Below are 15,540 nucleotides of genomic sequence, written 5' to 3' on the forward strand. Positions count from 1 at the left end.
AACTTATTTATTTTTATGGTTTAATAAAGACTGCTTTATTATGATTTGTAAAGCATTCTGAAATCTTTAGTTGGGCCTTTCAAAATTTAGGTTGATTATTTCCATCTTTAGAGAGAGAAAAATTGTATTAGTCAAGCCCAAAGGACATGCAACACTTCTAATAAAGTTTATTTGCTTTGGAACATTTCAAGTAATGGCTAGCATATAACCGCTTCAACTGACTTTAAATAAAATTCTGATCATCATCTCATAGTAATTATTGCACGGTAAGAAAATTATTTATTGCAAGGTCTAACAGGCAGTGGCAAAATATATTCTGCTGTGAAGACATACTATAGTACAAACAGGCAGCTGTTATTTTTTTTTTTTTAAAGCATGCAAGGTTATGGGTTGAATATAAATGCATGTAACTACCTCAATTTTTAACATTTTATTATTGTTCAAACAGTTTGCCAAGGAATACTCAGTAAATAATTTAAAGCTCTGCAAGATCATTTTTTTCCTTTTATCTTTCATTGTTTATAATGTGGTGCTCTCAATCCTTCTGGATATAGACCCTAAGTCTGGTTTAAAAACAAGTTTTATTCATTTATTTTTTAATCACTAAAATTGTTCCTTCGAATATTTGTTTACAAAACATCCTAGTTTGTAAATATCTAAAGAGGAATTCAAAGCGTATGTCACCCTCGCTTCCCTTTTTTTTCAATACACATCTGTTTTCACCAATTCACTAACAGGCAGGAAGGAAAATACAACAGAAAAAAACTCTGTGTACTAGAGGCGCCTGGAATGTCCTTGCTTCTTGCTGAACAATTAGGTTGGCTGAAGGATTACAAAAGAAGTAAAGAGGCAGTTGTTACATTTGAATCAAGTTTTTTTTTGATTCATGCATGAGTGTCTAGGGGATTCCCAGGCAGCTCCATGGTAAAGAATCTGCCAGCTAATGCAGAAGGTGTAAGAGACATGGGTTCAATCCCTGGGTCAGGAAGATCTCCTGGAGGAGGAAATGGCAATCCACTCCAGTATTCTTGCCTAAAAAATTTCATGGACTGAGAAGCCTGGAGGGTTACAGTCCAGTTGGGGTCACAAAGAGTTGGGCACGACTGAGGCCACATGTACACACACACACACACACACACACACACACACATACACACACAAGTATCTAACCTCATCCCAAAAAGGTTTTGTGAAGGGTCCTTGTGACAATGGAAATGAAATGATCCTTTTCACTTATTACTCTCTACTCCACTCTTCCAGCCATCATTTCTTTTTCTGCTGGTCTAGTTAAGTTTCTAAAACATCAACACATTTGCCAGGGACATCTCTCTTAGAGTCAGCAGCCAGCGATGCCAGAGTGTTACAACTGACAGCAGGGCCCCCAACCATCACAGAGGCCACCAGCAGAAGCTGTGCGTGGTGGGTCCGCTGACTGCCACGCCTGTGTGTGCAGATACCCAAGGCTTTGCACACACCAAACACCCACAGAAATCCAAATGCATTTGAGAAATGAGTGACTAAGGAGTGAGTGAAGGGCCTGGACTCATCCAGAAAAGCTTATTGGAGTAAAAGGGTCATCAAACTTGGGCAAAGATGGACACTGAACAGGACCCTGTGGGGCTTTTGGGCACAGATGCCTTTCTGTGTCTCGCGTTCCTTGTTTGTAGGGAACAGACTCCAGCCTCCATGACCTTCCTGAGTCTCCAAGGGCAGATTCAAACAATTGCTAATCAGGGAAGGGAGGGGATCAGAGATAAGAGAGGGGAAGCCTAGAAAGAATAGTGCAGCCTTGGGGCAGGGTCCTCCTTCCACCTCAAGGGATGCACATAATGGCATCTTCAGAGTTCTTTAGAGAACTAGTCAGTCAGTTCAGTTGCTCAGTGGTGTCCGACTCTGCGACCCCATGAACCACAGCATGCCAGGCTTCCCTGTCCATCACCAACTCCCGGAGTTTACTCGAACTCATGTCCACTGAGTCGGTGATGCCATCCAACCATCTCATCCTCTGTCGTCCCCTTCTCCTCCTGCCCTCAATCTTTCCCAGCATCAGGGTCTTGGTCTTTTCAAATGAGTCTGTTCTTCGCAATAGGTGGCCAAAGTATTGGAGTTTCAGCTTCAACATCAGTCCTTCCAATGAGCAACTAGGCCTGATCTCCTTTAGGATGGACTGGTTGGATCTCCTTGCAGTCCAAGGGACTCTCAAGAGTCTTCTCCAACACCAGAGTTCAAAAGCATCAATTCTTCTGTGCTCAACTTCTTTTATAGTCCAATTCGCATATCCATACATGACTGCTGGAAAAACCACAGCCTTGACTAGACGGACCTTTGTTGGCAAAGTAATGTCTCTGCTTTTTAATATGCAGTCTGGGTCATAGCTTTTCTTCCAAGGAGCAAGCGTCTTTTAATTTCATGGCTGCAGTCACCATGTGCAGTGATTTTGGAGCCTGCTCCAAAAAAAGTCTGTCACTGTTTCCCCATCTATTTGCCATGAAGAGCTAAATCCCCAATAAATGAAAGATGTCAGCATTCTTTATTCCAGAGAAGACCACCTGAAGCCAATTGAAGGAATCAGAGAAGCTCATCAAGAGAATACCTGTCTCTAAAGAAGTGCACACACCCACATCTCAACAGCAACTTTGCCCTTGAACCGATGCTATAAAACTCATGGAATCCTTCCAGGTTAGGCCACAGAGTTTTTGAGGGTAGGAGCCCTCTTTGTCCCCCTGTGCCTGGCAAACCTATAGTGCTATTCTTTTCTATCTCACCCAAAACTCTGTGTCTGATGTTCTATTCAACAACAGTGCACAGAGGCTGGGTCCAGGACTCTCAGAAGGCAGAGAATAACAAGAGAAACGAGGGTTGGATGACCCTGAAGTTAAACTGGGTTGTTGTTGTTCAGTCACTAAGTCGTGTCTGACTCTTTGCAACCCCACGGACTGTAGCACGCCAGGCTTCCCTGTCCTTCACTATCTCCCGGGGTTTGCTCAAATGCATGTCTATAGAATCAGTGATGCCATCCAACCATCTCATCCTCTGTCCCTCCCTTCTCCTCCTGCCCTCAATCCTTCCCAGCATCAGGGTCTTTTCCAATGAGTCAGCTCTCTGCATGATGCCTACTAAAATCCCGGATTTGCATAGCTCTGCAGGAGCCAACAGAACCCAACTTTCATAGCTCACTTTGGCAACTGACCATGGCTAGTACTGAAGAGGAACATGAGTCTCTAAGCCTCTTGGAGCGGAATTTATTTGCCTTATTTGACTTTTGCTTCAGGCAGTGAAGTTCGCTTTGGGCTGATCTGCATCTGGATGCTCTGTCTAAATAGAGCTCAAGGAGTCTTGCAGGCCTGCAGGCGCCCTCAGGTGTCAGCCAGTGTGGACATTTAGAAGGCTTTGTTATTGCTGACTGGGTGTAGCGGCAATTCCTTCCACGTGGGGTGCTCTCCTAGATGTTTTTCTCAAGTGGTAACTTGGCCAAGTGCTTCTTGTTTTTCAGTAGTATCCACCATAGCAACCTCAGAAACCGGGAGCTTCAGCAAGTCTAAATATTTCAACAACACATTTTTCTTTGAAAACAGTTAAACTCAGGCCTGAAGTTCAGTCAGGTACAATAAGGCCCTGACTGTGGAAAGATGTGAGTGCGTGCTAAGTCACTTCAGTTGTGTCCAACTCTGTGTGACCCCATGGACTGTATGTAGCCTGTGAGGCTCCCCTGTCCATGGGATTCTCCAGACAAGAATACTGGAGTGGGTTGCCTTCCCTTTTCCAAGGGATCTTCCTGACCCAGGGATCAAACATGCTGTCTCCTGCACTGGCAGGCGGGTTCTTTAACACTAGCACCACCTGGGAAGCTCACCTCTGGGAAGACAGAGAACATCTATTTTAGAAGCAACCACTGTCTCCCTGAATCCATTTGGCTCTGATGCTTGGACAGTGTCATGGCAGAAGACAGCACTTCTTCCAGGAGACAGTCTGGGCCACCAGCTCATGCTGCTGAAGAAACAGTGGGTTATGATGTGACAGTGGGTGCAAACTCCTGTTCTTCTCAAAAAGGGGCAGAATAAGGCATCCATTCTCTCTGTGTAACACATGCACTATCTTTCTTACAGCCAAAACTTCACCAGGCGGGGAAACGTGCTGACATTCTGAATTTTTCTGCCTTGACATTTTCAAATGGAGCTCACATAGCAATTCTGGATGTTGCTCGGGGGCACACAATGGGTGACATCCAGCATCTTCAGAAGCAGTGCTGGAGACTCAGGAGTAGCCGGCCGTCCTGTCCTGCATGGCGGCTTCAAGCATCCCTAGGAGCACAGGGCGTGCTGCGGTGGACGGTCTCATGGGACTGCACACGGCTGCGTATCCTTTCTGATTGAAGCCATCAGTCACTTCACCCTTCTCCATAGAGCTGTGTTTCTTTGGCAATGAGCAAAGCCACCACAGAGAGTGCTTCTAGATAAGGGATTTGTGTTGGAGCAAATTCAAATTTTAGTTAAATTCAATTCTTTTCAAATCATGAACTGAAAGCGCAGGTACGCAGGAGGGTGCTCCCTTGGTTGTGTTGGCCTCATACATCCACTGGGCTTCCCAGGTGGTGCTAGTGGTAAAGTACCTGCTTGCCAGTCCAGGAGATGTAAGAGACACAAGTTCTATCCTTGGGTCAGGAAGATCCCCTGGAGGAGGGCATGGCAACCCACTCCAGTTTTCTTGCCTGGAGAATCCCATGGACAGAGGAGCCTGGCGGGGTACAGTCCATGGGGTCACAAAGAGTCGGACATGACTGAAGCAACTTAGCAGCAACATACATCCATTAGCTTGGCTGTAAGGCACAGAGGCATCCACATTGAGTTCTTTCTCTTACAGGCATTTCCAGCTGAAACACAATTCAGGGCAAGAAGGGCAGGTGGGACTTCCCTGGTGGTCCAGGGGCTTAGACTCTGCCCTCCCAATGCAGGGGATGCAAATTCAATCTGTGGTCAGAGAACTGGATCCCACATGCTGCAACTAAAGATACCCAGGCCACAGCAAAGACTTGACACAGCCAAACAAGTAAATTTCTTTTTTAAAGAAAACAAAGCCAAGTGTTAATAACTATAACAGCAGGTTGTATTTTTAGTTTTTAACCCACCCCAAACTCTCATACACATCATATGTGCAACAGGAGTTTGTCCTTCCCCGATCACATGACCCCATGTCAGTTCAGTGTGAAAGAGTACTATCATAACACAACAGCCCCTCACAACATCTTTTTCCCCCACAAAGACAATCTTCCACTTAGAGAAAGACAAAACAAAAGAAAAGGAAAAGAAAAAACAAGGAAAAAAATATGACCGTCTAGTTCTAATTTAACTAAGAACATAAAGTAGATGTGCCCATGATGTTAAAGGATGCTAAGTTAAAGACAATATGCTGAAGTTGGCAGTCTTGACCCAAGAATGAACAAATACTTATGACTCTAGCTTCGGTAATGTATTTTCTTAAATGAACAAGTGAACATATGCTTATGAGCATAGTTTCAGGAAAATTTTATGTCAAGACAGAAGCTCAGTGGAATTGTGGGTACGTAAAAGATCCTTTTTTGAGAATCAATCTTGCAATCCACCTGACAAATACCTGCTTGAAGGAGTAAAAATGTGTACATAATATGTGCCACAGGAGTTTGTCCTTCCCCAATCATGTCACCCCATGTTAGCTCAGTGTGAAACACTACTATTATAACATGACAACCCTTCACAACACTTTTTTCCCCCCACAAAGACAATCTACCACTTAGATAAAGAACAATCCAAAGAAAAGGAAACGAAACATGAACCAAAAGTGAAATATCCCAAAGAACAGCAATAGCAGTATGCATACTGCATACATAACATACATACACTACATACCAGGTAGGCCAAAAAGTTTGTTCAAGTTTTTCTGTAACATATTACAGAATGTACATAAAACTCAATATATAAAAACCTGGAAGAACTTTTTGGCCAACCCAGTATAATGAGAAGAATGATGTGAAATTCCATACTGAGGTTGCCAATATCCCTAGTCCCCTCAACAAGTAAAACTTCACATTTAAAAGTGAGAGGCAATAGTAAACGACTAATGTTTCCTATGTCCATATGTATTCCATGAAGGTATGTGTTAAAGGCTTTACATAATCTCATGGATTAATCCCATGGCTTTATGAGGTAGTATAGTTATCATAATTGTGTTCATTTCTTGAAACTCAAAAGTCCTATGCTCATGGATAAGGCTTTTTTCTCAAGATCACTTTAGAAAGAAAACTGCTTAACCTGTAATATTATATAAATTGGGGCTTTTACTAAGCATCAATATTTTATTCATGAAATTAACTGCTAAGGACAATAAGCTCTCTGCTGTTAAGCACAGTATTATCTACCTTATTACCAATAACTCAATGCCTTGGCCTTTCACCACTTATGATTAATGTCATTCTAATGATGATTCAGGGGTATGTTAAGATGTCAATACTTAACCAAGTGACAAAGACTGAAAGGCAGTCAAAAAATTTTAGGAGGGTCATGTTTATTGGGTGATAATTATTTAACATGACACATCTACCAGCATGACATCTGAGACCCTTTTACTTAAGTCTGTCATTTGCAAACATGCAAATATTTAATCTCAGGATGGCTGGTGTAATTAGCCCTTGGACAGGCCGGGACCATAACACTTGGCTACCGTGCAGGATGATGGGAAATTCATCGAGAGCGTCAGCCACGCTGTTACTAAGAGTTCTGACCTGTGACCAGCTCCCGGATCTCCAAGTCGGTGGTCTTGCGGAGCAGCCTCACCAGGGCTGGGATCCCACCGCAGTTCTTCAGGGCAATTTTGTTGTCATCATTGGCCTTCCCGTACACCAGGTTTCTCAAGGCACCACAGGCACTACGGTGGACTTCAGTCATCCGATGGTCCAGCAAGTCCACCAGGAGCTGGATGCCCCCTTGTCTCCTTATCTGGAGAAGCGAAGGAGAGAGGAAGGTTTTACTACTTAAATCCCAGTGGGTTTTTCATATGATGTCATTGCTACAATTCACTGCACTGAACAGAAGGCCTTTTGCAAAGTGAAAAGAAAACAGATTATTCTTCTCTTTAGATTCTATTGCTTTTACTTATTTTCATACCCTCCTGATAAAAATTCAAATGCATTTCCTTTCAAGTCGTAGAATTTTGAAAAGATTATTTTAACCTCCTAATGGGTGTTCTCTCTATAAAAATATGCTACATACTCAGGGCATGAAGCAGACAGACGGGCAAAAGGATCTCACTCCTAAGACTTATGAAATGTAACCACTGTCTTAAAGGGCTGCAGGACTGATGTACACAATGTGAAAATTATGTGGAATAGGGAGATGCTCCCAACCTTTCCAAGGAACCAGAAGCCAAATGAGAAAGCAGAAGTCATGCAAGGCTATTCATCTGAGAAGACCTGGAAAATAAGGACGTCATTCACAATGACACTTGGTCTAGACACTAGGACCAAAGTATGTTCTGCTAAACTTAGACATTTGCCTAATAAAAAAAACAAAAAAAAAAAAAACAAAAAAAAAACACAACATTTAATCTGGGTGGTTTTCTAATCAAAGAAAATGTTTTATTGAGAAAATGAAGAAAAAACTTTGCAATATGTTCCTAGATGGGTCTTTTCTTGGCTGCTGCTGCTAAGCCTCTAAGTGGCTGAGTCGTGTCCAACTCTTTGTGACCCCACAGACTGCAGCCCGCCAGGCTCCTCTGTCCATGGGATTCTCCAAGCAAGAAGACTGCAGCGGGTTGCCTTTCCCTCTTCCAGGGGATCTTCCCAACCCAGGGCCTGAACCCATGTTTTTTATGTCTCCTGCATTGTCAGGCAGGTTCTTTACCACTATCGCTTCCTGGGAAGCCCCTTGTCTACTTTCTAGACCCGTTTTAAAATCTGAACTGCAAACAAACTGTCTAGTTAACATACGGACCATTTCATGGAGTTTTCATTGGCAGAGCTGTATTTGAATATTGCTGCATTTGGAAAAAGAATATATACAACTCACTTAAATTCTTTTCTTTTATAACTTCAGTATCCCTTAAGGGTTGAAGAGTTCTAATTTGGCATGAATGAATATAATCTGGCACCTTTCCTATTTGGCTTTCTTTCTTTTTTTAATTTTTGGCTGCACCAAGCAGCATGTGGGGGGGCCTTAGTTTCCTGACCAGCGAGCAAACTCATGCCCCCTGCAGTGGAAGCACAGAGTCTTAGCCTCTGGACCAGCAGGGAAGTCCTCCTACTTAGTTTTCTGACTATAAAAAACTCATTCATCCCACAGATGAGCAGGGACACAGGGCTAGATCCCTGGGACTCGTTCAAATCTTCTCAAATGCCATGTTGTCTACAAGGCTACTCCAACCACACTATTTAAAATTGCCATCTGAACCACACCACCTCCCTAACCCAGCAGGCTTTTTTCACCTTAATCTATTACAGAATCTTTCACAGTCCTGCTGGGCCCTAACTTCTTTATTATGTTTCTTGTGATTGCCTTCTGCTAGAATGTACATTCTTGGAAGGCAAGTCTCTTTGCTTTGTTCATTGATAGATCCCCATCCCTAGGCCAAGTGCAATGCCAGGCACATAATAGAAGCTTGATAAGTATCTGAATAAATGGCGGGGGGAGCATGTACTACTTGTTACAGCAGCATTTCTTTGTCAGGTGAGCTGATATCAGCTTTTAAAGAGGGAATAATATTCTTCCTTGAAGGAAAAAAAAAAAAACAAAACAAACTTGTGAACATCTCAGAATGTCTCCAAGGGGCCAATGCATCTCTTCTGAAACCAGTTTACAAAAAATGAAGGCATGCATCTCACATACAAGGTGGACCATCTCATGATTCAGAATATGCCTGGAGGAGTTATTTTTATCCATTTATCCAAATGAAAACAGAGAAAGCTGAAATCCTCCCAGAATCCATGGGCTCGAAGTTCCTAATTTTGAAAACACAAGTGTGGGAATTACACCGCCAGTGAGATCAGGACCAAGGACAGAGGAGACGACCACACACCTGCCACCCTCCCCCGCCCCCCTGCCTCTGCCGCAGAGGGGTCAGGGTTGCAGAGACAGGTACTTATGTCCCTGAGGTGCCCTACAGTCTGCGGCGGTGCCAGCATGGGGAGAAGTGGCTAAAATCACTAGGTCATCAGAAAAAACTAAGAAAGTTTCAAAAAACAACTTTCCCCAACTTACAGTTTTACCCTGGTCCTGCTTGGCTTTCCATTCATCTGATAAATATTTATAGATTTCAAGAGAGATGAAATCTATCACTATATACATATGTCCCATACATACATCTGAACTTTAAAACACTTATTTATTCACATTTGTATGAAAAGGTTAAATTACGAATGTCATTTTATTGATATGTGTGTCTTTGAATGTGTGTACTTTACAAATTATCTAGGTTTAACTATTTTAATAATGATGAAGCTACTGTAAAAGAGGTAATAGAGCCATTCATACAATTCATTGATTGCTTAAGCATAAACAAACAGTATAGTAAACCTATCTCTCTCTCTACCTTAGCTAGTCTGTATGTCAAAGTTAAGATTCCTTATTTCCCATTCATATAACTTCATGAATTAAGCTATTAAAATATTATTCCAAAGATTTAAAAGGGAAAATGAATTCAAAGTGAGGGCAATACCAATTCTTAATGGTATCACGGGACAATGATGTTTTCAGTGTGACCCTAATTAATGCCATATATCCAAATGTATAATGACATCTTCAATTTTATTTTAATCTATTTAGAGCAACACAAGTAAGATGATAAACTTTTTCATTTGCTCTTATTTTGAGGGTCACTGGATCATCAACACTAAAAAGAACAAAAAACAAAACCCAACTTTTCTCAGGGTTGAATATTATCTAATGAGAGAGAGCCCTACTTCAGTTTTCTGAAGCCAAACATCAGTCAGAGTTGACGTTCACACATGTGAAATGTGAAGGTACTTGGTTCTGCCTCCCCCCCACATGCACTCCACTCCCAGCAGGACCAGAAAAGGAGCCACGGGGCAGACTTTCAATTTTCTTCCAGAGTCTTCCTTCCCTGCAGGACCTCTGGGTGGGGTGGACAGGTCTGCATGCCACCTTCTTCACTTCCCTTCTGCTTTTCTCCTGGGTCCTCCCTCCCCTCCACTTGTCCTGGCATCCAGTTTTTCTAGTTTCTTCTTGTTTCCAACCTTAAACTCTCATAAGGCTCCAAATAAACCCACTGCAAACATTAAGACAGTACAACTCTTTTCAAAAGATGATCAGGGGAAAGTCTCTTCTTTGAAAAGGCACCTTTATCTCCTCTCTCACTAAATGGCCAGCAATCTATTTTTCTTTAATTCTCCCCATCAGTCACTTCACATCCAACCAGGTGAGGCCCTGGTTTGGGTTCACACAGTATCATTTGAGACCAATGTACCCTTTCTTCTTCCTCCCTTCATCATTATGCAGAATTGCTCACAAGTCAAATCTTAAAGGGAATCCAGGTTTAATATGATTGAAACAAAGTTAACAAAATACTACATAATATTATATCCAATATGCATGAGATATAAGAATATCAAATCTACTAGAAGGATGCCAGTCATATGGTAGTGAGCCAAAAAATATTTAACAGATGAATGAAAGAACGCTACAGTGCTTATCATATATTGGTTTCCTTCTCTTTTTAAAAAATATTTTTAGAAAGATGGTATATCTTTAAAGCAGTTTTATGTTCACAACAGAATCTGGCAGAAAGAACAGAGGTTTCCCATATTCCACTGTCCTTACACAAGCACAGCCTCCTCCATTATCACCATCCCCACAAGAGACACACATCTGTTAAAACCAGCGAACCTACACCGACACACCATTATCACCCGAAGTACGCAGTTTACATTAGGGTTCACTCTTGGGTGTTGTATAGGTCTTAACAAAAGAATAACAACACGTGTCTACCATTACAGTATCACATAGAATAATTTCACTGCCCTAAAAGTCCTCTTTGCTCTGCCTGCTCATCCCTACCCCCATTACCCCTCCTCCCTAACCTCTGGAGAAATCGCTGATCTTTTTATGGTGTCCATGGTTTTGCCTTTTCCAGAATGTCACAGCGTTGGGATCATTCAGTAAGTAGCCTTTTTTCAGACTGGCTTCTTTCACCCAGTCCACGCATTTAAGATTCCTCCATGTCTTTTCACAGCTTGACAGCTCATTTCTTTTTAGTAATGAATAGTATTTTACCGTCTAGATGTAACGTATTGATCTACTCACCTACTAAAAGACACATTGGTTGCTTCTGAGTTTTGGCAATTAGGAAGAAAGTTGCTGTAAAAGCTGCTATCTGTGTGTGAATTTCTGTGTGGACATAAATTTTCATCTTCTCTGGGTAAATACCAAGGAGAGCTGTTGCTAGGTTGTACAGTGAGAAGATGTCTAGTTTTGTAAGAAACCACGGAATGGTCTTCCAAAGTGTCTGTGTCATTCTGCATTTGAATGAGGGTTTCCGTCGCTCCACACACTCACCATCACGTGGAGCTGTCAGTGTTCTGCATCTTGGCCATTCTGTCAGTACTAGACTGCGCGTGCATGTTTAGTTGCTCGGTCGTATCCCGATTCTTTGCAACCCATGGACTGTAGCCAGCCAGGCTCCTCTCTCCAAGGGATTCTCCAGGCAAGAATACTAGAATGGGTTGCCATGCCCTCCTCCAGGGGGTCTTCCTGACCCAGGGATCCAACCCACATCCCCTGCGCCTCTCCTGCATCGGCAGGCAGGCTTGTTACTGCTGAGCCCCCAGGGAAGCACCTATGAGACTGCAGTTGTACCTTAACATTGTGCTTCTTTCTCTTTTCATTCTGTGTGATTTCAATTTACTTACATTAATACAAACTATTAAAACAAAAAAAAACTATCAATAATGAAATACATATAGGTCAACAATAGCTTGAATTGGATCTGGACTGAACAAATCTCACATTTCCCACTTTTCCTGAACTTGACAGGAAATGACTGGGAAGTGCTTTTCATATACAACCTAATTAGACAATGTTAAATTTGTTTTATCTTTGACACACAGTCCACTTTAGTTCCTATGTCAATCACTCACATTTATTTTTCTGCTTAGTTGTGACTTCAGGAATTTAGATGGGGAGAGCAGTGTATAAGAAGTAAGGAAGATGGAAGCTGATGAACCATATACACAGAGGAAATAAAAATGAATTAACCAATCAAACGAAGCAAAACTATACCCTGCTGTCTGTCATTTTAGGTTCTTTACAAAGAGAACCTTGTTAAGCCTAATGCAGATAGTCTCTTGGGGATGAAAACTGGGATGCATGTGCAAAAAATCAGTAAAAGTTCACTCAGTTTGCACCAGGGAAGAATGAAAAGAGCTTATACACTTTTGCCATACAATCCACTGTTTAAAGAGTTTTTGAACTTAACTCGGGGCCTACAATTATCTAAACATCACCCAGGAGTCAGATGTGGTTTTCTTCCTTGCCCTTCCAAGACGAGGCAGAATATATACAACCCTTTTAATTCAGGTAACAAATGGCTGGACAATTAAATTAAATACAGGGAAAATACAAGTAACACATCACCACTCGTTGCAAGAAAAATGAGGCCTCACTGTTTAATGGATCTAGAACTCTGAGCATTATCTGCATTTATTGAGAATAAGCTATATTTACCAAATGAATTAGCTATTATCATTACACTGGTATCATCATCAATGAATGACTTAGAAAACATCCAAGTAAAGCAGAGGTTGTACGTTCATGACAGGCTTCATAAAACTTTAATCATGATGATGATGTACAGGGGGTTGAAAAGTTAACAGGGGACAGAATTCCTCATGGGAGTACCTGTCTTCATGGAGAACAAGACTTTTAAAAGTTGCTTTCTGAATTACTTCCCTCTGTGTAACAGGCTGTAGGTTCATTCAACTCACTAGAATGGGATGAATCTAGAGCCTCTTCCACAAAGTGATGTGATTCAGGAAGAAAAAAAAAGTTATCATATTTGTTCTATATATATTTCATATATATTACATATATATGGGATATAGAAAAATGGGCAAGGAAGGAGCCATAGACAAAGAGAACAGACTTCTGGGCAGAGCGGGGGAAGCGGAGGGAGGGGCGAGTTGAGAGCGTGGCACTGAAATATACACGTTACCGCGTGTAAACAGGACACTTAATGGGAATTTCCTGTGTGAGGCAAGGAGCTCAGCCTGGTGAGCCTTGGCGCCCGTGACAACCCAGAGAGGCGGGGTGGGGTGGGCGGGGAGGCAGGGTCAAGGGGCGAGGACACGTGTGTACCTGGCCACCACAAACGGCACTTGCCAAGTGCATTGCCAACGACCCAACGACGACAAGGGCCTCTGTGCAGACTGAACCGCACCCCGTGCTGCTGCAGCTGCCGACCTTCACCACCCCCTGAGGGACTCCAGGGTGGAGGGAGGCCCTCTGTGCTCCAGGGCATCTGATGGAACAGGTGTTTAGATAGCTGGATATTTTCGGGAACTGATTCAGGATCCCCATCCCTGCATCTCTTCCTATCCAGAAAAGCAAGAAATCCCTTCATGGTGACATCAGCTCCTTATGACTCGCAGAAAACCTTTTGTAAAGTAAGCATGTGATTGCATGGAACTTCCCCTTCACCAAAATCACCTAAATATCTAAGGTCACTTAGAGACTGACCTTCCCCCACTGCCTCTTTGGAGCAGTCTCTCTCAGCTACTTGAACTGCTGTCTCCAGGGCTGGAGTCCTCATTTTGCCCCAAATCAAACTTACTGCGCAGCTCTTAAGTTGGGCATCTTTTTTCGTCAACATACCTATGGTTGATTCATGTGGATGTATGCCAGAAACCAACATAACAGGGTAGAGCAATTATCCTCCAATTAAAAACAAATAAATTTAAAAAGAAAAAATTGCTTTGAGGATTCCAAGACCCTGAGAGCATGGGTTCTAAGTGTTCATGGCAACAAGAGAAATTGCTCACCTATTCTGCATTTAAAAGGGAGAGGAATTTGGAGCTAGAATTAAAAGAGGCAGGAGTTCCTTTTGTTAACCTACTAGCTGGTGAGATAAGGACCTGCAACAGTTCAGGACCTGGGCATACATCTCTCTGCCTCTCTGGACTCTAGTTCATTGGAAGCAAAATGGACGTATCTTTGGGCTCCTGTGCGCATGCTAAGTCGCTTCAGTTGTGTCTGACTCTCTGTGACCCCATGGACTGTCGTCTGCCAGGCTCCTCTGTCCATGGGATTCTCCAGGCAGGAATTCTGGAGTGGGCTGCCATGCCCTTCTCCAGGGGATCTTCTGGATCCAGGGATGGAATCCAAGTCTCTGATGTCTCCTGTATTGCCTGGCGGGTTCTTTACCCACTAGCCCCACTTGTGCTTCTGGTTTAGTGCTAAGAGAAACTAAGCTGAATCTGAGATGCAAAGTAAATTTAAATACTAGTCTGCAGGACAGCCAACACAGTAACTCCTCTGGCTCTCGACATTTATGATCAAGTCATCATGTCTAAGAACAGGTTTATAGAAAGCTGACGAAAAACAAGTCCTGTGGACTTCGTGACTTTGGTAAAATTCCGATTAACTATTATTTTCAATGGTGTTGTCTAGAAAAAATAATTAATAGGTACAGTTGTTTAATATTCCTTATGAACATAGAAAAATTAACTTTCTCTACTTAAAAAGCTACTGGAAGATGCAAAGGTTGTGGACCTGAAACCAGAGGCTTAACCAGATGTAACTGAACCTCACCAGAAATTACAAGATTGTCAGTTTGTAAAATATAAACATATTTTACCTCAATGAGCTCCACCCCCAGTCTTTATATTACAGTCAGTTAAGCAAGCAGGGTTTGTGTATAATTTGAGTTGATGCATGGACATGTACTTGCCTTTGAGTAAAACAGAAATACAATTCTTCAAGGCCAATATCTTGCTTAGTCTTATGATAGAAACTAGTTTTGAGAATTCTGAGAGAAAATACCTCTCTCTCTACAGTTGTAGGAAATGATCTACTTTCTCCATTCAAGAGGTAAATCAAGATGGACTGTGTTTCTTTATATGTTTTAGAAAGAGGGTCTATGTCAGTATTTGGTGGTGCTGGCTTTGAAGCTGGAGCAAGTGGGTTCAAATCAATCCTCCTTTTCATAAAACCTGTGTCCCTGGCGTCAAGTTACTTAAATGTCTTCAAAACAAACAGAACCGGTCTCATAGCGTTGTTTTCAGCATTAAATGAGATCTCAAATATGAACTGCTTGACAATGAGCTCAATAAATATGGTCTGACAAGGAACTACCCACTGTATCAACTTGTTAAAGGATCTTCCTAACTGACTTATTGCCTGGTCAATATATGACTTAATAATACACTCGTACAACATATGATACAATCAGTGAAAGGCATACAATTCAGAGATATAACTTCATCAATTTCATTGTATATAAACAATATTGTCAAATATGTCATTATTCCAATCTAATATACAACTACTAAGATTATAAGGGATA

The 15,540-nt window shown here is 42.1% G+C and overlaps 1 protein-coding gene across 2 annotated transcripts in view; it reads right to left on the reverse strand.

The window, feature by feature from the left end:
• The window catches only part of CTNND2 (catenin delta 2), a 1,077,052-nt gene that overhangs the window by 240,941 nt on the left and 820,571 nt on the right, over nucleotides 1-15,540 (reverse strand). For both annotated transcript variants that reach the window (XM_065905365.1, XM_065905368.1), the window contains one exon: nucleotides 6,755-6,968. In XM_065905365.1, coding sequence (XP_065761437.1) covers nucleotides 6,755-6,968 — 214 coding nt within the window. The remainder of the gene's footprint in view (nucleotides 1-6,754; nucleotides 6,969-15,540) is intronic.

Source organism: Muntiacus reevesi, chromosome 14 (assembly GCF_963930625.1).
Source record: "Muntiacus reevesi chromosome 14, mMunRee1.1, whole genome shotgun sequence".
NCBI lineage: Eukaryota > Metazoa > Chordata > Mammalia > Artiodactyla > Cervidae > Muntiacus > Muntiacus reevesi.